This window comes from Cryphonectria parasitica (assembly GCF_011745365.1).
Source record: "Cryphonectria parasitica EP155 unplaced genomic scaffold M406scaffold_6, whole genome shotgun sequence".
Classification (NCBI taxonomy): domain Eukaryota; kingdom Fungi; phylum Ascomycota; class Sordariomycetes; order Diaporthales; family Cryphonectriaceae; genus Cryphonectria; species Cryphonectria parasitica.
In genome coordinates, this window is record NW_024468914.1 from 2,177,534 (window position 1) to 2,197,609 (window position 20,076).

General features: G+C 52.6%; 5 protein-coding genes and 1 pseudogene across 6 annotated transcripts; 1 reads left to right on the forward strand and 5 right to left on the reverse strand.

Annotated features, from left to right (window-relative positions):
- Nucleotides 1-276: 276 nt before the first annotated feature.
- M406DRAFT_341057 (family 3 glycoside hydrolase) lies at nt 277-2,935 on the reverse strand (the record flags this gene model as incomplete). Its single annotated transcript, XM_040921619.1, has 6 exons — nt 277-1,209; nt 1,274-1,676; nt 1,733-2,130; nt 2,209-2,366; nt 2,445-2,759; nt 2,830-2,935. The coding sequence occupies 6 exons, from the start codon at nt 2,933-2,935 to the stop codon at nt 277-279; spliced, it is 2,313 nt and encodes a 770-aa protein (XP_040774546.1).
- A 779-nt stretch (nt 2,936-3,714) lies between these two features.
- On the reverse strand, nt 3,715-4,608 carry M406DRAFT_332054 (uncharacterized protein; the record flags this gene model as incomplete). The annotated part of the gene is made up of 1 exon (XM_040920709.1): nt 3,715-4,608. The coding sequence occupies one exon, from the start codon at nt 4,606-4,608 to the stop codon at nt 3,715-3,717; it is 894 nt and encodes a 297-aa protein (XP_040774547.1).
- Nucleotides 4,609-5,809: 1,201 nt separating this feature from the next.
- Nucleotides 5,810-5,918, reverse strand: M406DRAFT_t95 (annotated as a pseudogene). Its single transcript has one exon. The product of its transcript is annotated as a tRNA-OTHER (tRNA).
- A 535-nt stretch (nt 5,919-6,453) lies between these two features.
- Nucleotides 6,454-8,454, forward strand: M406DRAFT_49189 (uncharacterized protein; the record flags this gene model as incomplete). The annotated part of the gene is made up of 6 exons (XM_040924385.1): nt 6,454-6,635; nt 6,749-6,924; nt 7,003-7,105; nt 7,186-7,361; nt 7,445-7,865; nt 7,965-8,454. 6 exons carry the CDS (start codon nt 6,454-6,456, stop codon nt 8,452-8,454), a joined length of 1,548 nt encoding a protein of 515 aa, XP_040774548.1.
- A 14-nt stretch (nt 8,455-8,468) lies between these two features.
- On the reverse strand, nt 8,469-10,402 carry M406DRAFT_279616 (MFS general substrate transporter). The gene is made up of 4 exons (XM_040918388.1): nt 10,162-10,402; nt 10,018-10,051; nt 9,374-9,956; nt 8,469-9,313 (listed from the first exon to the last, which is right to left on the reverse strand). The coding sequence occupies exons 2-4, from the start codon at nt 10,026-10,028 to the stop codon at nt 8,762-8,764; spliced, it is 1,146 nt and encodes a 381-aa protein (XP_040774549.1). The 5' UTR covers nt 10,029-10,051; nt 10,162-10,402; the 3' UTR covers nt 8,469-8,761.
- Nucleotides 10,403-17,176: 6,774 nt separating this feature from the next.
- Nucleotides 17,177-18,152, reverse strand: M406DRAFT_260923 (uncharacterized protein; the record flags this gene model as incomplete). The annotated part of the gene is made up of 2 exons (XM_040917401.1): nt 17,177-17,764; nt 17,829-18,152. The coding sequence occupies 2 exons, from the start codon at nt 18,150-18,152 to the stop codon at nt 17,177-17,179; spliced, it is 912 nt and encodes a 303-aa protein (XP_040774550.1).
- Nucleotides 18,153-20,076: the final 1,924 nt, after the last annotated feature.

A 20,076-nucleotide genomic window follows, 5' to 3' on the forward strand; every position in this document is an offset into this window, starting at 1 on the left:
GCACGGCATCTGCTTCAAACTAGAGCTAACTGTGATTGCTTGGGAACATGCGAGCCTGTTCAAAGTGCTGAAGCTCTGCCGTTATGTTAACAACAGTGTTCATGGTGTATTGTCTATAGATCATGGTGAAGTTCACTTTTCACAAGAGGCTCTGGTGTTCCAGCAGCCATTGATGATGGAATCTCTGTATCTATGTCTCCTATATTTCTATCTTCTATTCTATGAGCAGCTAGGGTCGGACATCTTCTACGCGCGACCACACATGCAAGTCAACCTCTATCCTATAGTATGAAACCCCTCCCACCTGATATCTCGACTGCTAGAGCCCACAAAAAGCTTGTACTGCCCACGCTGAACCAACCATTCCTGAGATACTACATCCCAAACGCTCAGGTCTCTCCTGGTCAATTCAAAAACGACCTCGGCCTCTTCTCCAGGAGCAAGGTAGACCTTCTCGAACCCCCGAAGTTGTTTCTCCGGCGCATTAGGGATGCCCACGTAGAGTTGTGCGATTTCTTCAGCGGCAAATTTCCCCGTGTTTGTGATTTTGATGGAGACGGAGGTAATGACATCCCAAAGCGAACCCTTTGCAATGGGCTTCTGCAGTGGATTGCCAGAAAGACCGGGGGCCTGGGCAGAGAGACTTTCATACTGAAAACTGGTGTAGCTCAGGCCAAAACCGAACTCGAAACGTGGTTCGATTTTTTTGGCGTCGAAATAGCGGTAGTCAATGTAGACACCTTCGGTATAGTCGCACTGCGGAAAATGGTCGTCCAGCGACGCGGGCAGACACGGCTCGTACAAGTTGCCATAATCACTCTCATTCTTTGCCAAGGTGTACGGCAGCTTGCCTGACGGAGACACCTCCCCGTACATGATCTTCACCAGGGCCTCTCCAAGTTCTTGACCTGGGAGGTGGGCGATAATCGCAGCTGTGACGTTTGGGTGCTGGATCCACTGGTCCACGAGACGGATGCCGGCGGTGTGGACGATGACGATTGTGTTGGCACACTTTGAAGCGACGTTGAGGACGAGCCCATCGCTGAAGTCATCGTGTAAGCCATCACGGTCCCAGCCTTCGGTGGCCATTGCGTTGATGAAGACGAGACAGGCGTCGGACATGGGATTGACCATGGGATTTCCGGAGCGGAAGTCCCAGTTCAGGTATGTGCCGTCTTTCTTCGCACGTTGGGTTAATGCACCGAAAGGCTGCGAGGAACGTCAGTATTCATGATTGGAGTTGCAATGTGCATCGCAGAGGAAGCATTATTACCGCATCAATATATGCAGGACCATTGGAGCCGCTTCGGCCTCCGGCAAAGAGAACGCCTTGTGCCGCCCACTGAGAGAAGTGCGCTTCGTAGCCAAGTTCAGCCCGAGCCATCTCTGGCTGAGATTCATACCCGAGCTCAAAAAGTTCACCAATATTTTTGCTCGGTGGTGGTTTGGCATCGTACCCAAAGATGGAGAGCATCGTAGGCTTTCCCAAAGGCAGAGCATTATCGACATTTTTCACGAGGACGTGACCGGCAATAGCACCCTTCAGCAAAATAGCATCCGCCTCGGGACTTCGAGCGTCTATCAGCGGGTGCGGCAGGCTGAGATTCTGGATGCCAACCCCTGGTCTGGGAAAGTCGGTGCTGTCTTGACCGAGAAGATACCATGCCGCAATAATCCTGCTTGAGTATCAGCATTGATGCCTTGCCAAACTTAAATATAGAGCTGGACGCACCGTGTCGCCATGTCAGTCACCCTGTATTCTGGCACTGAGCCATTTTTGACTGCTTGAATGAGACTGCTGCCCCAGAAGCCTTCTTCCGGCATTACCATGTCCATACCAGCCAGGGCGCTCGCCACACCGCTATGTTGTCCATGCCAGTCGGACATAACGAAACCTTGGAATTCGAGATCTGTCTTCAGGATTCCGTTGAGAAGCTTGCTGTTCTGGCAGCCGTAGGAGTTGTTGACACGGTTGTACGAGCACATCAGGCTGGCCGCGCCGGCCTTGACACCATCGATGAAGGGCCACAGGTACAATTCATGCAACGTTCTGTCGTCAATGTTAGACGACGCGGCCTCTGTGCCGTTGTATGGTCTCCGCCAGGTCTCTTGCTCGTTGGCAACGAGGTGCTGTGGGAGCAGGAATGCACATCAGTCACTTCAGAGTCCATTGATGTCTGTCTTTAAGATGAATGGGTTTTCACGCACCTTGAGATTGGCAATAATGCCCGCGTCTTGTATGCCCTTGATTGTCTCCGCAGTCAAGACACCAGACAAGTAGGGGTCTACCGCGAAGCCCTCCCAGTTACGCCCGCCCACTGCTGTTCTGCCCAGCGGCCCAGCTACCGGGCCCAAAGCAATATTCGCTGAGCGAACCGTCAGTCTTTCCCTCGGCCTTCTAGACAAGAGCTCTGCTGCCGCCCACAGATCTTCACAAGACTCACCTCCTTTGATTCGAAACTCATTGCCCATCTCCAGGCCTCTGAGGTACGTGAGGTTTTTATCCCAGCTGGCCCCAACATGGATGCCACTGGGGTAGGAGTTGGTCAGGTCCACACCTCGAACCCCGTTACCCGCATCCTGAAGACACATCCCCGGCCAACCCAACCGTGGTACACTGCCTGTGTTGCCATGGCAGGTATTTTCTGGGCTGCTAAATCCGCCTGTGATGTTGACCTTCTCTTCTAGAGTCATCTGACCGACTAGACGGTGCGCAGCGGTGTAGGCTGGGGCCCAAATGCCGCTGCCCTTGCCATGAGCTGGGTAAGAATGCGAAAAATTAGTTACATGGACTATTATTCTATCTGCTTGCTAGGGGTGAGGGCTTACGAGACGGATAGACCGGAGGAGACTGGCCATAGAAGTCCTCATCAGAAAGCGCATTGCTATTGGGCAGCGCCAGGGCCCACACGACTGCCAGGATTGCGAGCTTCATCTTGCAGCTCTCCTGGTGTTTTTCATAGATATCTACTAGATGAGACACTTTCGAGCAAATTTGATGACGGCGCCGTCACGCAATCTAGGTTTTGCGCTGGCCCAGGGTTTTGTGGCATTGTGGAAGGATGCCTGACTGCCCAACGCGTTGGTTGAAACAACGAAGCTCCCGAAAGGCGGTGACCGTGACACAAGTCATTCAGCGATTGGACCAGGCAGCAGAAGAATTGGCGAATAACGACCCTAACCCTGTGATGATCGTCCTCAAATCATTTGAAAAAGCAATCATACGTCCTTTTCTCTGCAGAGTGGGAAAGTCTAGAGAAAGGAACACAAATAGGACAGAAAAAGAAAAGGAGACGCAAATAGAAGGCGGAGTGGGGTTCGTGCTTGAAAAACGTGCTTGAAAGAAGATGACGACCAAACGGCGGAAGCTGTCAGGACTTATTGCCTTTAAGTACTTCAATTCCCCCTTTGAAATTTATTACGTCTGCCAGCTGGATCTAAAAATTCTTAGGTAGAAGAAAGGAAACAGGCATGGAGACTGTACTCGTAACCTAGGATTGTAGCACCGACGAGGCCTGCGGAGCATATTGTCAATCGTGACAGACGGGAGAAATATGCCATATTGTAAAAGTCGACATGGTTTGCCTAGACGACGTATAGCTTATCACGCCGGGACACAATTTGAATCACGGTCACTCCGTGTTGCAGTTCTGTCAAATTCACAATTTCCGGCATGAAGCATCAGAATAGTGATGCATAATTCCAAATTCATATTCAAGTTTTGAAGCCAAGAAATTTCAGCAGCCCTCCTTCCGACCGGCCCTTGATATTAGGTGCAGGCTTCACTCCTAGTGGTATATACTCCCCCATGACCTTCTCGACATACTCTCGTGGCAACCCAGCTTCTTTCGTCCACTTCTCCAGCTCCTTCACCGCCCATTCTCCCTGCAATTGTCTCTTGGCGAGTTTCGGCTCCTCCCTCATAGCCAGCAGCTTTTCCGGATCGACATGAACGACCGCCTTCACAGGCCGACTGGGCGTCCTGAATAGCACCACTGAGCCATCCTTCTGGTATCGGTGCCCAATCTCGCCGTCGAACACGTGGAGATAGATACGGACCTGTTTGAGAACCTTGAGATTTGGGTGAAACGGCACGGCGGCTGCCCAGTCTTTTCCAGTTGCGTATGATAGGGTATCGATGTCTGGTATCTTCCTTTTGGAAAAGGGGGACCGCCCATACGTCGGCTGGTTCGGGCTGACGAGTTGATATACCAGTCCCAGCACGCCCTCCTCGGAGGCATCTTTTTCAGCAGTACCCGTCCGGCCAGGATGATTTGGCACAGGAACAGTATCAGGGAGTCCGCGCTCGCTGACTGTGAACTGCCACCCAGGGAGCCAGCCAAGCCCGACGCAGACCATGTTGTTTCCGGAACCAGCGTCCTCCAAATTGGGCCTGCGCCCGAGGCGGACAGCTCCGTAATCGAAATAGAAGAGGCCAGATTCATGCGCAATGAACTTGGGCTTGACTTGGAACATCCCTTCTGGATATCCGGAGCCTTCAATGCTGTAGACCTCGGACAGGTCGCGTTCTTGGCGGCGAATTTTCTCGGGGACCTTTGTCATGTACGCCTCTGGGAACAGTGTCCCTTTCTCCCATGGTAGGGCCATAGCTCATGAGAAGCTCCTGCTCAGTCCCCTCGTGACATGGTGTTGAGAAGGGCAAGTCTCGTGTTTGTTCCCAAATCTTTGATTTCGGTGACGATCCGGGGCCTCGCAAAAGAGAAGATGCCTTGGTTGAAGAAAGGGAAGAAAAAGCTTCGGTTGTGATGATAGCTTGTCAAATGAAAGTCGACGCCGTGGAAATGCCAGCTCGAAGGAGGTATCAACCCTCAAGATCCTTCAAGCACTAACTGCGAACGGACTATGCTTCAAACGGGCTCATACCGAAGCTAGAGGATGTCGGTCAGGAATGAATGACGGATTTAGCCTGCCCTGCTTTTGTTCGCGGGTGAGGTCGTCATCCCTACAGGCCCCTCGGCACGAGTGCACCCCCTGAAACAAGTCGACGCCATCTTATATAAGTATGCAATGCATTGTCCTACTTTTACTTAGTCATATGGCTGTAACCATGCAGAATAGTATGCAAAGGACTCACGCGATATAGCAAAGTCGGGACGCGTCAGAGAGGCTATTTGGGTGGTCTCTCTATACGTAAGAGGTGGGCCGTAGAAATAGGCGAGATGAGTCCCTTGTTTGACATCGACGATTCAATGGCTATATAGTATTACTAGGCCGTTAGAACCGTCGATGTTGCTTGGAATTTTCCTTGGTCCTTCGCAGCACACGATTCCATCATGACGGGATCCGCTTCAGCAAATGTAATATTGCTTGCAAACATGTGTGTGGAATTCAAAGAACTGTGACAAGCAGCGTCAAAGATGTACACACGTAGAACGAGTGAGAATCGGCTCGGGATGCCGTAAAGCCGATAATGGTGGAGCACTTCCGCAGCAAAGGGTGACATCTTCGCAGCCGAGGCAAGCTTTTCGCAGACTGTGCACGGCACCGACCAGCTTTCGATGAAAGGGGACTCCGCTTTCTGGCGATCATCATGACAGCCTAGCGGCAGCAGGAGAGGTAAATCTGGGGCGTATATTTGCAGGATACACTGAGATAGTTGCCCCATCCATTGGCCAGCCCTCGACAGGCGCAAGAGAGGGGGGAAGGGGGGGGAATATGCTCCTAGGTAAACGCTGCAACATTTGGGTAAGCAGTACTAGGTATATATGTACGAGACAATGATCGGGCAGTGTATCCATCAAAATATACATCGTCATGCACGGCAAAAAGAACACATTCGAGTGGTTGATCCCTCGAGCCGGATTTGAACCGGCGACCTGTGGATAGCACCTCTGATCTCTTAGAATCTGGTTATTCTTGTACAATTACAGTCCATCGCTCTGCCACTGTTGAGTGGGTTAGTATGTGGTGGCCAATTTGTGGGTTTGTTGTGGGGTTGGGTGGTACTGACACTGAGCTATCAAGGGATTGATTTAGTTGTTTGCCGACGCAAATCCGGTTGCTTATAATACCAATGGATAGGGCTCGGCAGACTGAGCAATAGGGCATTGGGGTCCACACACTCCCTCTCCATCTCTCGCATCTATATACAACTTATCTATATGAGAGGACAGTGTGGAAGGATCATTTGCGTTGTAGGGTCATTGAGTCGGACTTTTCGTCATATGCACGTGAAAACGTTTACTATCCGGAACATTGATTTATCCCGGCTGCCCAGGTGCCGTATTCTATGTACAAACCAATGGCTGCCCCTCACCCCAGGCGGAGCGGCTCATATAAACGGCTTGCATTTCCACGGCAAGTTGCAAGTTCTACCTCGAATTGTATTTCATAGACTTTTGTCACAGCAAATTCAGTGTGTCCTTCCCAGAACCCACACAAGGAAGAATAAATATAGACGAGAGAAAGGAACCAGTTCTTATGCCCACTAACATGGCGACCAAACTCACAACCTTAGAACACGCCGATGTTGGCAAGCTGACCGGAATCCAGGCCCCTGCACACCCAGAAGTAGAGCAGTATCTCGGAATCCAATATGCAAAATTGGCAAATCGTTTCGCGAGAGGCACACTGGTTGAGACATTCCTTGGTCCCATCGAGGCGACATCAGTAGGGTAAGTTGTCACCATTTGTCCTGCTCTACGTCCCAGCCTCTAGATAATTATGCCCCTTCTCTCACGCATTATTCATCCATCTTCTTGGACTGATCCGCCGACTTTGACAACAGACGTCTTCCCATTGCCAATCCCAACAACTGTGACAGCGAACATCGATTGTTCCAGCACACTCTGCCCCATCCAGAGTATGAGTTTAGCGAGACCGAGTGTCTGACCCTGAACGTATCCTTACCCTCTTCGAGGACCACAAATCAAACCTTGCCCGTGGTTGTCTTTGTCCATGGAGGTAAGTGACCAATGGTCCTCTCATCTCGCCCCATGCCTCTGCGAAAGACATTTTAATTAACACTCTTTGGCCGATCAGGGGGTTTCGTCACGGGGAGTGCGAGCTGGCCCCAGTACGATCTTGCTGCACTGGTTGCGCACAGCGTGAAGATCGGAAAACCTACCATCGCAGTTGGCATCAAGTAAGCGCGTTTCTTTCCCTTCAAAGTCCTCACATGAAGTCGAGAACTTTGCAGTATGCTAACATGCCACGCTCCTCAAGCTATCGGCTCGGCATCTTTGGCTTCTTGACCTCTTCAGCCCTGAGAGAGGCCGGTTATCAGCCCAACAACGGGCTGGACGACCAAAAGCTCGGGTTTCGCTGGGTCCAGAAACACATCTCTGGCTTTGGTGGGGACCCAACGAGGGTGACTTATCTAGGGAGCAGTGCTGGCGGCGGTGAGTATTCATCACTACTTCGCACCCAAGAAAGTGTCTCTTGTTGTCATCAGGCTGCGGCTGACTGCAATTATCATTATTAGCGGCTGGTTTTCACCACCTACAGGCCAACGAGCCACTCTTCAGCCAGCTGGTGGCATTAGGCGGCAGCCCTCTAATCCAGCCGATCCCAATCAACGTGGCTGAGATCGCATACGGAATTGCGATAGGCGCCCTGGGCCTCGACAAGCTACCACCAGCGGAGCAAGTCCAAGCCCTCCTCGACATCCCAGCCCAGGACCTACGCAAGAAATTGGACGGCGCAGGGTTCCCACTGACCGCCGTTGTCGACGAACACTCCATCAAGGTGACACCCACCCTGACAGGCCTTGCCGACACGGACGCCCTGAAGTCTCTGTTTCCGGGAGTCGGGTGGTGCAAGTCCATCATGATGGGAGATGCCCAGCTCGACGGCATGATTATCGGAATCACGGCGCTGGCACATCGCACCGACAATCTGGCCACGTCGCTGAAATCGTCTCTTGAGGCCGTCTTCCCCGATGACGCTGCCAAAGTACAGGCCGTCCTGCGTGGCTACGGTGTCGACGAAGCAAATCCCGACAGGCTGCCGATCCTCCACTTCATCAACGATATCGTGTTTGCTCAGGGTGCCAAGGCAACTGCACAGGCCTGGGCCAGAGCCGGGCCACGACTGGGCACCAAGTCCTTCTTGACTCACTTCAACATGCCCAACCCTTGGGCTGGCCCTTGGCAAGGGCATGCCTCCCATGCTCTGGATGCAGCGATCGTGCTGGGTAACTTCAACGAGTATCTCAGTGATGGGCAGAGGGCTTGCGCTGAGAAGATGGCCAGTGACTTGCTCACTTTCGTGAACGGTCAGGATCCCTTCCCGCCATACTCCGGCGGAGAAGGCGGGGCATCGATGGTCTATTATGCTGAGGTCGACAGCAAGGAGGATGCGTCTCGTGTTGTTGAAAACTCGAGTGAATCCGGTAGGCGCACAGTCCTGGAGGACATAGCTGGCGGCCAGACCGAAGTGTTGGACAAACTGCTGGGCGCCTTTGGGTTATTGCTGCAGGGCCCGAAGAGATAAGATGCGAGATAATTATCATGAAGAACATGGAATAATTGCCCGCTGTATGCATTATATAAAAGATGACCCTCCAGACACTGCAGTCTGCCATCTCATCATCCTTGTGTTATATACACAAATCGTGGCCTCTTCTGCTCAATTTTGAGGTTCTCAGTCGACTAAAGTAAGACGTCTGGATCGTCCACAAGACGTATGCACCAATTAAAGCCACCGCATTCTTTTATGTTCCCTCGACGATGATGGTAGTGTACAACCTGTAGCCCAAGTCCCGATGCTACTATCATGAAGCATCCCTCTCTTTGTATACTCAAACTTTCACTTTCCAACCACCACCAACCCTCCTCGTCCTCGCCAACCTCGCACACGTCAAAAAACCCGCCCCAACCAGTAATGCGGTCCCAGCAAACGCCTGCGCGCCATAATACCTCCCTCCACAAGCACTAATCAGCGCCCCATCGATCGGAGGGCCGATGAGCGTGGCGAAACTGTTGATTGTAAACACCATGCCCATCCGCGTGCCGGCCTTGCGCAGGTCCGTGGTCAGGCTGGTCAGGCCCGCAGGAAACAGTGACTGGATTCCGCCGCACGCGATCCCGTAGAAAACGGTCCAGACGTAGAGGCCCGTGGGATTGTCGACAGCGATCCAGGCGAGGCTGCAGGCACTGGCGATGATGGCTGTTGGGACAAAGACATTGATGGCCCCGTATCTGTCGGCGATGTAGTTAGGAGCGAGACGGCCGAGGATACCGACGCCGTTCAATAAGAGTAGAAGGTTGAGGGAGTCGGAGTAGGCGAGGCCGATGATATCTCGGGAGAAGGAGGCGATGTAGTAGAAGGCAATATAGACTCCCAAGAAGCACTGCCATTGATGTTAGCCCAGTACCTGTCTCCATATCCAAAATAGGGCAAATATACTTACTGAGAAAGTTCCCGCTGCATAGAAACTGTATTCCGGCTCTCTAAACGCAGCCCACTCGACCAGCGCTCCAGACTTCCTCGGAGGAACCCTGGTCTTCAGCCCGAGACTTGCAAGTACCAGTCCAAACAGCTGCACAAACCCAATGGCCCTGATGGTCCACCCAAACCCAACAGTCGGCAGAAGCTGCCTCGCCATGGCAGGGAAGATGAGCCCACCCGTGGCGCTCCCGCACGCTGTAATGCCGAGCGCAATGCTGCGCCTCTTGTGGAAATATGTCGACACGGTAGCGAGGGCTGGGCAAAACAGACAGCCGTTCCCAACCCCCATACACACGCCCTGCGAGAGGAAGAGCTGCCAGTACGATGTGCACACCGAAGTGGTGAAGATACCCAACATCGTGAAACATGTGCCGACGGCGAAGACGGGGCGGAAGAAGCCAGCGTCGGTAAGCCGGCCGGTGAAGGTGCCGATGAAGAAGAGGAGGAACACTTGCATGGAGCCGATCCACGCAATGGTAGATGGAGGGAGGCCGAGGGTGGTGGAGTAGTAGGTCTCGAACAATCCAAATGAATTGATGTAACCCCTGCGATATTGATGGCGTCAGTCTCGACTTCATCTATATTTCCAGAATGCGTTGGACATACCAAGAAGTCATGACGACGAGGTGAGAGCAGGCAACTATGGGGGAAACGAAATTCTTCAGCTAATCGAGCATCATTCAAAGACCGTGTGATAACTAAGCCCATCAAGAACAGTAAGAAATAACAGAACAAGATGGAATTACTTACCAGCCGTCCATGCTTTCAAGCCCCCATCAGGCGGCGGTCCGGGGTTCCAGCTCTTCGTTGACGCGCGACTGACGACCCTCCCAACAACACCGGCAAGTCCGCCACGAACACTCTCGCTCCGCCGCGGCTCACTCGCATATCCTTCTTCTGTTGTGTGACTGCTATCATCACCAAACCCCTCGTCTTCCCCGGATGGAATCCCTAGGCTGGTCTGAACATCTGAATCTCTTCTCCCTCCGCTATGATGCGCCTGTTTCTCTATGTCAATGGCTGGTTTCTCTGTTCCAGGGCTTGCCTCTGTGACATTTCGTTGAAGGGCATCTTTGGCAACTTTCTGAGCGTCGCCGGGTGTACTCGTCGCCGAGGAGTCTCTGGACATTGTGTTGCCGGTCGCCCGCGAGGTGAGCGAGCACAGAAAATTCGTACCAATGAGGCTCGGAGGCACCTCAAGTAGGCTCCCAAAGGCAATTTAGACACAATACTTGCGATATGCTCAGCAGAGACACGCGAGAAGAGGTACTTGGTCGTAGTATTATAGAAGTGTTTTCATTGCAGATTCCAAGAGAAAGACAAAGCTGTTCAGTTGGCGATGACAACCTCGCTTTCACCGTCACGTGCCTATTTCACACAGACTCAGATGACTCAAAGGAGATGATGATACACGCAGCAGACTCGGAAGAAGTGACCGTCTGGCCTTGGGCAAGAAGGCTGGCAAACAAATTTCGGCAAAGGGAGACACAGGCGCGCAAATGAGCAAAGACCCACCCGGCTGCGGTGTACACGAGACGATGTCAAGCAATCAAGGAGTAAATCCCGATCGTTTGCACCGTGAGCGCCGCGAAGTCGGTGAGGACTGACTCTTTTGCAAGGGCCGATGGTGGAGACACGACCCGTTTCCCCGGAAATCCCCAAGTCGCTTCTCAGGAAATTCTCCTCGCTCGAGTGAAGGGCGTGGCAGACATGCGTTATTCCCGGCCACATGACGGTGTCGGCAAGGGGATATGATGCAGCGGCTTGTTAAACACGACAGTATTTCAATTTGTCGTTCTTTAGTGCCGGGACAAGCCGACCTCGGCGGCATTGACACTTGTGTGAACATGAATGGACCGAGGTTGGGACCATTCGTGTTGGCAGACTCGTTTGGCTGATGAGTATCGCACTACTGACATGAAAGTTGAGGATGGTCTATTGACCGATGGTGAGATAGTTGTCCTCTTCCAGCGGGTGAGCGCCATTGACAAAGGTCCTTGTATCATGACGGATACCTCAACGCAGCACGACGCTGTAGAGGCTCTTGCGAGTCAAAATAGACTGGACATGTCAGCCATTGATAGCAGAAATGCCATCCTCAACAATCGTTTCTTCTCAAACTAATGGAAACAAAGTTGTTATTCGCCTTCTCATATGGAGACTGACTTTGGGTGGAGACATGGGCTCTGCACAAGTAAAAACCTCGCAACCATCACAAAGACCTTGATTAGGATGCTGTAATTCCATCTCATCCATCCATACTATGATCGTCCATCGATTTCTTCCGACAAAAATACATTAAGTTGGAATGAGACATCAACAAAATTCGTACCACAAGTGTACGCTCATCCGCCAAGTGAGATGACTTCCAAAAGCGCAAGATGAACACCAATTATCTCGAGTATGACGGTGATGCAAGACGCCGACCATGATCTCTAGAACTTGCTGACATCTCGTCATGAGAAACATATCGGTGACGCATGATCCTCACATACGGGCGTCGCGAATGCGTGAAAAGTCGTGGCGACGACTACGCTTTGAGACACCGTCTCGATCCTGAGAACGGCGGACATTAGCCTCGCAAGAAGAGTCGGTCCACGTGAACGTCAGGTCATCAGCCCACCACTTCTGTGGATGACCACCGGCGGTGACATCAAAAAGAAGTGAAGTGAGGTTGGTTAGTTCGCCGATTTGGTCCGCTTCCAGTAGACTTAGATCGCAATCCTCCTCAGCCGGGCAAGCCGATGTGGTAAATGTATGAGAAGAAGTAGTGATTTCAGTCTGTGTGTCGTTGTCCCAAGCGCGGCCTGTGAGATTAAAGTTGCAAGCGGCATCGTTCGAAGCACAACCGACACGGAAACTGATGAAGTTGAATGAGGAGGGATTGGCCTTGAGATCTCCAGCACCGACCTGTGCAACGTGCTGTTCATTCATTGGGCTTGAAAACTCGACCACGTGGGTTCCGGATGCTGCGTTGTAGGGACAGAGTGAAGCTGAAATGACTCTGAACCCATCAGACCAAGTAAGACCTGAATAGGAACCGTAGATAGGATTGGGCGACAAATCATCAAAAGTGATCAGGTCGTCAAACTTTGGTCCCGGTTAGCCAACCAAGATGAAACTAGCAGAGAATGAATAAACTCACGTCGAGCACCTTTTCACTCTGATCAGCAGGGTTGCCGCATGTGGCGGCTGTTGTAGGCCGTGGCCGGATGGTCTGTGCCTGGATGCCTGGAGAGTCCCGCGGCTTCAGCGTACTAAGGGTCACAAGCGTTGTGAGCATGGCTGAAGGTGTGGATTGTGGCAGGCCCAGAGCAGTCTGCGACTGATCTAGCCCTCCTTGACCAGGACCTTCTCGGGATTGTTGTTGGCCTTCTTGAGATTGTCCCTGACCAGCTTGAGACTGAACTTGGGCGCCTTGAGATTGACCTTTGAAAGGGTTAGTCTGGTCTTATTGCACTGGCAGCAGCAGCTCATGCTCTCACGAAGACTGACCTTGCACGGATGGAGTCGTCCGGCCTTGGCCTTGGCCTTGACCTTGGCCTTGGCCTTGTCCTTGTCCTTGTCCCTGGGCGGTTCGGGTAGGAACAGCTTGACTTGCATGTCCTTGGCCGCCTTGGCTAACTTGACCACCTTGGCTTGGAGCACTCTGGCCGCCATGACCACCCTGGCCACTCTGGCCTCCTTGGCCACCCTGGGATTGTGGTGTTGGCTGAGCTGGTGCCGATTGATTCGGTCCGGCTGATCCTGTCTGGTTGGCAGTCGGAGCAGGTGTCATGCTGTTGGAGGTTGAGGACTGGCTATGACCACCTTGTGCTGGAGCGGACTGGCTATGGCCACCCTGGCCGCCCTGGCCACCTTGCACTTGTGTTGGCTGAGCTGGTGCTGGTGCCGGCTGACTGGGTCCAGCCGCTGCGGTCTGGTTGGCAGTAGGAGCAAGAGTGGTGCTGTTGTTGAGAGCCGCGGACTGGCTGTGACCACCTTGTGCTGGGGCTGACTGGCTATGGCCGCCCTGGCCGCCCTGGGCTTGTGTCGGTTGAGCTGCTGTCGTCTGATTGGCAGTCGGAATAGGCATAGTATTGTTGAGAGTCGCGGACTGGCCATGGCCACCTTGGGCTGGAGCTGGAGCTGTGCCATTGGGAGGAGCCGTGGGACCAGCTGGTTTGTAAGGGTCAGTCAGAAATAATGAAAAGCCACTTGGGAGAACAGTGAAGATAGTAGTATTTGTTGGCGCGGAAATTCCAGGAGGCCTGGTGATGGATGACATACCGTGTCCAGAAATGGTCCCGTTGGCCGGAGCAGAGGTGGGAACTGTACCGTTGGTAGATGCCGTGGCGGATGCACCAGCATGGGATTGGGCTCCGGCTGGGGAGGTGGTGGGAGCTGTGAGATTACCTGACAACGTCGCGTTGGTTGGGAGAGGCAAGGCCAGAGTAGTTGAATTGAGTGGCACAACCACACTTGTGGTGACCGAAGCAGTCCCATTTGTGGGCACTGGCAATGCCAAAGTGGTAGAGTTCAGAGGAAGCACGACGGTGGTGGATGTCGACGATGGTGATAAACTAGTCTCAGTTCCAGGGGGTAGGAACGGAGATCCAGTCCCATTGGTGGTCGGGACTGGCGACATGATAGTGGAAGAACCCGAGACCGGAGCCAGGAGTGTTGTGGAGTTGATAGGGATAAAGATGGTTGTCGCCACCGCTGTGCCATTCACGGTGATCGTCTCCACGCTGGCGGTCACAAGAGCGGATGATGAAGGAATGGATGGAGTCAAGGAGGTGATATTACCCGTGGGGAGAGGACCCACAAGAGTTGTGGTGTTGACGGGCACGATAATGCTAGTGGCTGCAGCGCTGCCGTTGATGGAGGCTGTCTCAAGGCTGGCAGTAATGGTGGTATTGACGGGGGGTGAAGGGAACGTGGTTGCAAAGCTAGTCGTGCCTGGTAAAGTTGGGGTGATGGTGGCCATGAATGGGGTAGTCGTGTTCGGGAATGGTGGAAGCACTGAGAAGATCATTAGTGACAGAGTTCACTTGTAATGGATAGGGGGACCACTGACCGGTGCCAGTGACAAAGACTGTGTTCACGGCTGTCACTGTTGAGACGGTGATCATCGACGTTCCAACACCCACTGGTGGGGTGTATGTGTATTCCGTGGTCATTGTCATAGTGGTCAAGGGAGCTCCATCAGCAGCCAGGACTGTGTATGTCATGACAACATCAGAAACTATCGGGGTCGGCGGCGCCAAAGGAACTTCGGTTGTGCCAGAAGAGACTGTCATAGTTTTCGTGACAGTCGAAGGTCCGGGCTCGGGGCCAACAGAGACCAGAGCAGTCGCCGTCATGGTAATGACCTCAGCTGGCGAGCTAGGTCCTCGCGGGATTGTAATTGTAAGGATCTCTGTGGTGGTCGATGACGAGGGAGGAGAAGTAGAGGTCAACACGATAGAAGATGTCTCGAAACCGTACGAGGTAATCTCAAAGGAGGAGCTGGTACCACTGGTGGGCGAGATGACTTCTGGGCTTGGGATAATGGTCTCCAAAGTCAAGGTAAAGCTAGCAGTGCTCGTCGAAGATGGATGCCCGACGCTCGGAAGAGTTGGTGTGCCACTTAGAAGAGTCATTGTAGTGCCTGCAGGAGTCATGCTGATTACAGGGGTGGCCACTGCACCCAGCGTCTCGATGACAGTATAAGTACTTGTCTCAATAACCTGCGGAGTGTACCCAGACGTAACAGTCGTGGTGAGCAAGAAGGTAGACACCACACCAGCCGCAGCCGGGACCACTGGGGTCTCGGGAGCCGAGATCGAAGTTGAAGAAATGGATCCGAAAGGGGAAGACACTGGAATCAGTAGCAATCTGTCAGTGGGAAAGTTGCAATACAACAGCAAAGAGCAGGGAATTAATGTGAGCAAATACCGACTTACCAGTAGAAAGAGGGACCACAGAGGTGGACTCCGAGACAGAAACAGAAGCAGACACGTAAGAGGTGAAGGAGGGACTAGCAGGACCAGTCTCAGGGGCAGACCAAGGAAAGACCGTGACAGTCTCAAGAGCGACAGTCTCGGTGCTGACCATGCTCATGGCAGTGGCGCCGAGAGAGGTAGTAGGAACCTCAGCAGCACTGATGGTGATGTACACGGTGGCTGGAGCCTCTGCAGAGCAGGTGGCATCATCGCGACTGTCCAAAGAAACAAAACAACGTCAGTCACAATCTAGGTCTTGGTCGGTACTATGACGCAAACGCGTGTTGGTTTGCCAGAGAACTCTGTGCTGCCGCTGAATGCAATTTCGACTGGTAATGATAGCAAGGAGAGGATGTGTCTGACGGACTTACCCAGAGGGCACAGCGGCCGTGCTGACGAGCGAAGCCAGGGCCGCGAAGGCACCCAACGACGCAACCACACGCATACTGAATGCTCTCAACAGCCAATGGGCGAGAAGAGATGCTTCGACGCGAGTGCTGATGAGGTTTACGGAGTGACGGCCCGTGCGATGATCTTTCTTTGCGGTCAGCCAAAGAAAGGTAGATCTTTTCAAGAATAAAGAATGACGGTGTAGATTGCTCAGGCTGTGAAAGGAGGGAAAGTGTGAGATCGATGGAGGGTGGGATTGATCGATCGAAACGGTTGAGTGAAAGGACGAAGGAGATGGTGAAGAGGAAAGGGGAGAGGGAAAAGAGAGTTCCAAAGATACTTTAGACAAGAGGAATGAGTCAGACTGTTGAGAAGGAGAGTCGAAGGGGAAGGAACATGACGATAAGATCCGCCGGAGGTTTCTGCCCAGCGAATGTCCAATGTCTAGGGAAGGAGGGAAGATTGAAGCAGGAGGTAATTGGTGGGCAGTGGGACGTCGATGAAGAGGGAAGGGACGATGTCGTCCTTAGATCCGCGATGCAGGTGCAAGGATGTCTGCTGACCTTCCGGAGACACAGGGCTTCAAGGGAAAGTGAGCTGAGCTCCTGCTCCTGCTGTTACTCCTCGGAAGACCAATAACTGAAGTAGCTAGCCAGCCCTGATTGCATGAGCAATGACAGCAATCCGGGCAGTCTCTGAGCGCCTCTAGACTGATCACAGGACTGGCTGGCGATCTTCTGTTAATCGAGGAGGGCATGATGCTGCTAGGCTAGAGAAATCCTCAAGTGAGCACGACCGGTTGCACCACTCGCCACTTGTAAGAGCCTTTGATCTCGTTTGAAGTGCATCATCTTGTGCTGTGAGACTCGGAAGATAATATACTGCTGTAACATGCCCAGGTAGATTAGCTACAGTCCGCCATGTGAAGTCTCATATCCTCAGTAGGTCTAAAGCTCCAGAGGTCATGTTCCCCTCTCCCCCCTTCCCCCCAACACACACACTTGATCCTCTCATTGGATCATCACATCACTTAGAAGAGTCTCTTCATTGTTCGCTCACAGGAGACAGGATAAAAGATCCCTAGGTTTGTCGAGTTTGTTGTAATAAAATCTCTGAGGCTGCAGGAGATTGAGCAGCTGTCATCTTCGAGATATCGAGAGGGCTCCCACAAGGCTCCTTTCATTTGTCGGCTGTAGCTCAATGTTCTGTCCCAGTCACACAGTCCCAAGTACGAATTTCGACTCGACCGGGTTGATGAACAGCAAGGCAGATCTGGAGAGCAAGGCTTGCTATCAATGGATGTAGCATCCACTACAGAGACACAAGCCTCTCGGGATAATAGGCCCCAGGAACAACAGCAGCTCGGTGAATGCCATTTGAGAGCTGTCTCGGACTAGCTTCACAACACCCTATATTGGATCATCCGAGTATGGGGGAGGCGGCTCGTTTTCATCCACGGTAGCACCCGTCCTCCCGTTCGCCTCCTGTGGCCCAGTCTGTGTCCCCTCCCCATCACTTCGGACCTGTCCCTCCTCCGCCCTCACCTGATCGTCCGCGCCCCAGCCCCTGGCCTTCTTCTCCAGCTTCGACACCCACAGGGCACACCCAGTGGCAGTCGTCAACAGAAAGAAGAATGCCAAGAGCGGGATCAGCTCAAGGACCATGGCCACTGTGCCAAACCAGACAAAGTCCCACGTATATTTCTTCGCCTCCGACTTGCGTTCGCGCCGGCTCAGCCCGCGCAGCTTGTACCACCTGTGGAAGCTCAACTTGCCTAGCCTGCTGCCAGTGATGATAATGTAGGCCGGCGAGCCGACAACGGGGATGAAGTTGAGCGGGAGGTAAATCACGAGCTCGAAAAGTTGGGTGAAGCTCCAAGGGGCATATTCAGCGCGTGAGGTAGGCTTGCCCAGCATCTTGACCGAGTTAGGTGCATCGGGAAACAGGAGACGTTGGGGAGCCACGAGGTCGACGAGACCTTCATTGATCAAGGTTGCCTATGAGGCTCGGTTAGCATTCAGTGCGAATGGACATCTTAGACAGCAACATTGGAAAACGAACATCAAAGATATCCACTCGGCATTCATCCACAAAGAAGCCTTCGAACAGTGCCTGAATCAAGACCTGCCCCTCTCCAAGCGTCAAGATCAGAGCATTGACCCATGCTCCGCTGCCCTGCCAGATCGCCAGAAAGCCAACTTGAGGCAAGTAGGCGAACAAGAACAGTATCAAATAGACAATCAGTGAGATGATAGACAGAGGTAGCAGCCTTCCCATCCATAACGGCCAGAACTCGCGATGTCGTGCAAAGTACCACATGCCTTGGACGGGATATGCAGCAGCTCGCCCAGCGCGGTAGATGTAGTTCAGGAACTGAGAGTTCATAGCGCGGCTTTTTAACCTCGTCCGGAGGGTATCGGGTGCCATTCTTCTGTACGGAAAGAAGGAAAAGCAGAGAGGTGGTCAGTGTCGCGGTCGTGGTCTCACAGCTTGCGCCTGGGCTGTTTTTTGGTAGATGTTGTCAAGGTTTATCTACCGTCCAAGCTTCAGCAGCTATCATCAGCCTCCAGAGGTGACGTCGCATCTGTAGACCCATCTCGCTTCGATTTAGTAACGGCAGGCAGTTTGGGCCTAAACTCCTTCTGCGCGGGAGCTCGCAGGACGCCCGCGCCCCCACTTCCCCAGCCCTTAAGAATAAAATGCCCCTGTCAAGTGCCTGGTGCCCCGATGCACGAGCCACATTGACCTGAGACCTGCCCATTATTTCCTACGCAATCTTGCAATCGCGTGTCTCTAGACCTTTCCCGTTCCAATCAACACAGTACCAGCAACCAAGGTGGCGGCTGCGACGCCAACAGCGACGACGATGACACGGCCAACAGGACTTCATACGAAGCAACTTCGGGAAGAAGATCGTCGTCGCATCATCATTCTCTCAAAAGATGCAAAATTCGGCCCAGCAGAGATTCGCAGAGCCACTGGCTTTACAATGGCCCAAATCAAATACACCTTGAGACACGGCGCAAAGACGAGGTTTCAAGATAGGGGAAGAGATCCAAGAAGCGAACGACGCAAAGGCAGGCCCCAGAAAGAGGTAGAAGAAGAGGCAGACAACGTGCCGAAAACAGGACCCGAACATGAACCCAGGCATGAGGTTCTGAGTGGGTTTCAGAGTGCCGTCCAGAGTGAGCCACAATATGAATCACGGATCGAGCTCCCGAGCGAGGTCCAAAACGAGCCACAGATCCAGCCACCATATCAAACACAGAATCATGCAGAGAATGAGGTACAGGAAGAGTTACGAGACGTGGTGGGAGAGGAGGCATAAAATGTGGCAGAAGCTGTGCTGGAAAATAATCAGGGGTAAGGTGATAAAGAGCGGATCGTGACACGCCACGGGACTAATAAATCCTGAACGCAATACATTGTTAGTATCCATCCGCAGCACCTCCCCCCTCTTCCCTTACCCTCTTTCTCCCCTTAAACGAGTCTCAGGAAAGGGGGAAACCAAGATGAAGTACAAGGGGAGAGGGGGGGGGGGACTTCTTTCTCAACCTGACAGTCTTCATAATTCATCTTGGACTTGTACTAGTATACCAGTCTAACGAGTATAGCAGGGAAAGTTCCAAGCCCCTCTGCCCATGGGATGCAGGCCTTGCAATAGGACCCCTAGCAGATGCTATTCATACAGCTTGAAGTCACGACGAGATTGCATCTTGAACGATCATGTCAATCAGCATAGTCAGAGAACAAGACTCAGACATAGCATTCACCTAGGCAAAACACGTAAGCCGGCATGAATATATCATAAGTCTTCTCAATACTTATGGAGTCGGGCACATCCGACCTATGGCACGCATCGCTCAGCCGGTCAGCGGTCATTAGCTTTCTGTCGTCAGTATAATGCCGGCCTCAAGATGCCTCCACATCTCGAGCACCCCTGAGCCTATATGCTCATCTGCTTCACATGGAGAGCCCTAGGTTGGACTATACAGTACGTCCTGAATCGTCAACCGACCTTCAAAGGAAGCTGCTCTGTATATGCACCTTACAGTCATCATTTGTCAAGAAGCTGGGAGGTAATGTTCAAGACGAAGTCGTGATAGGTATCATTTCTACAATTCTACGTTCTCTGAGACGGTCAACTGCACGGCCCTGCTACCATTGCAGAAGCTGGTCGAAAGGGAAGTCTGCCACATATTTTAAACGAAAGCCAGAGGATAATTACGCGGAAGTTTCCTTCACTTCTCTGACTTGATACTGAAAATAAGTCTACTTGAGGTTAGATAAGTCTACTTGAGATTCTGGG

Bases quoted from the DNA above. Each gene is read 5' to 3' on its own strand.
- M406DRAFT_279616 (XM_040918388.1), bottom strand. The intron at 9,314-9,373 runs GTAAGTATATTT...CATCAATGGCAG, and splicing joins ATGCAGCGGGAACTTTCTCA to TGCTTCTTGGGAGTCTATAT.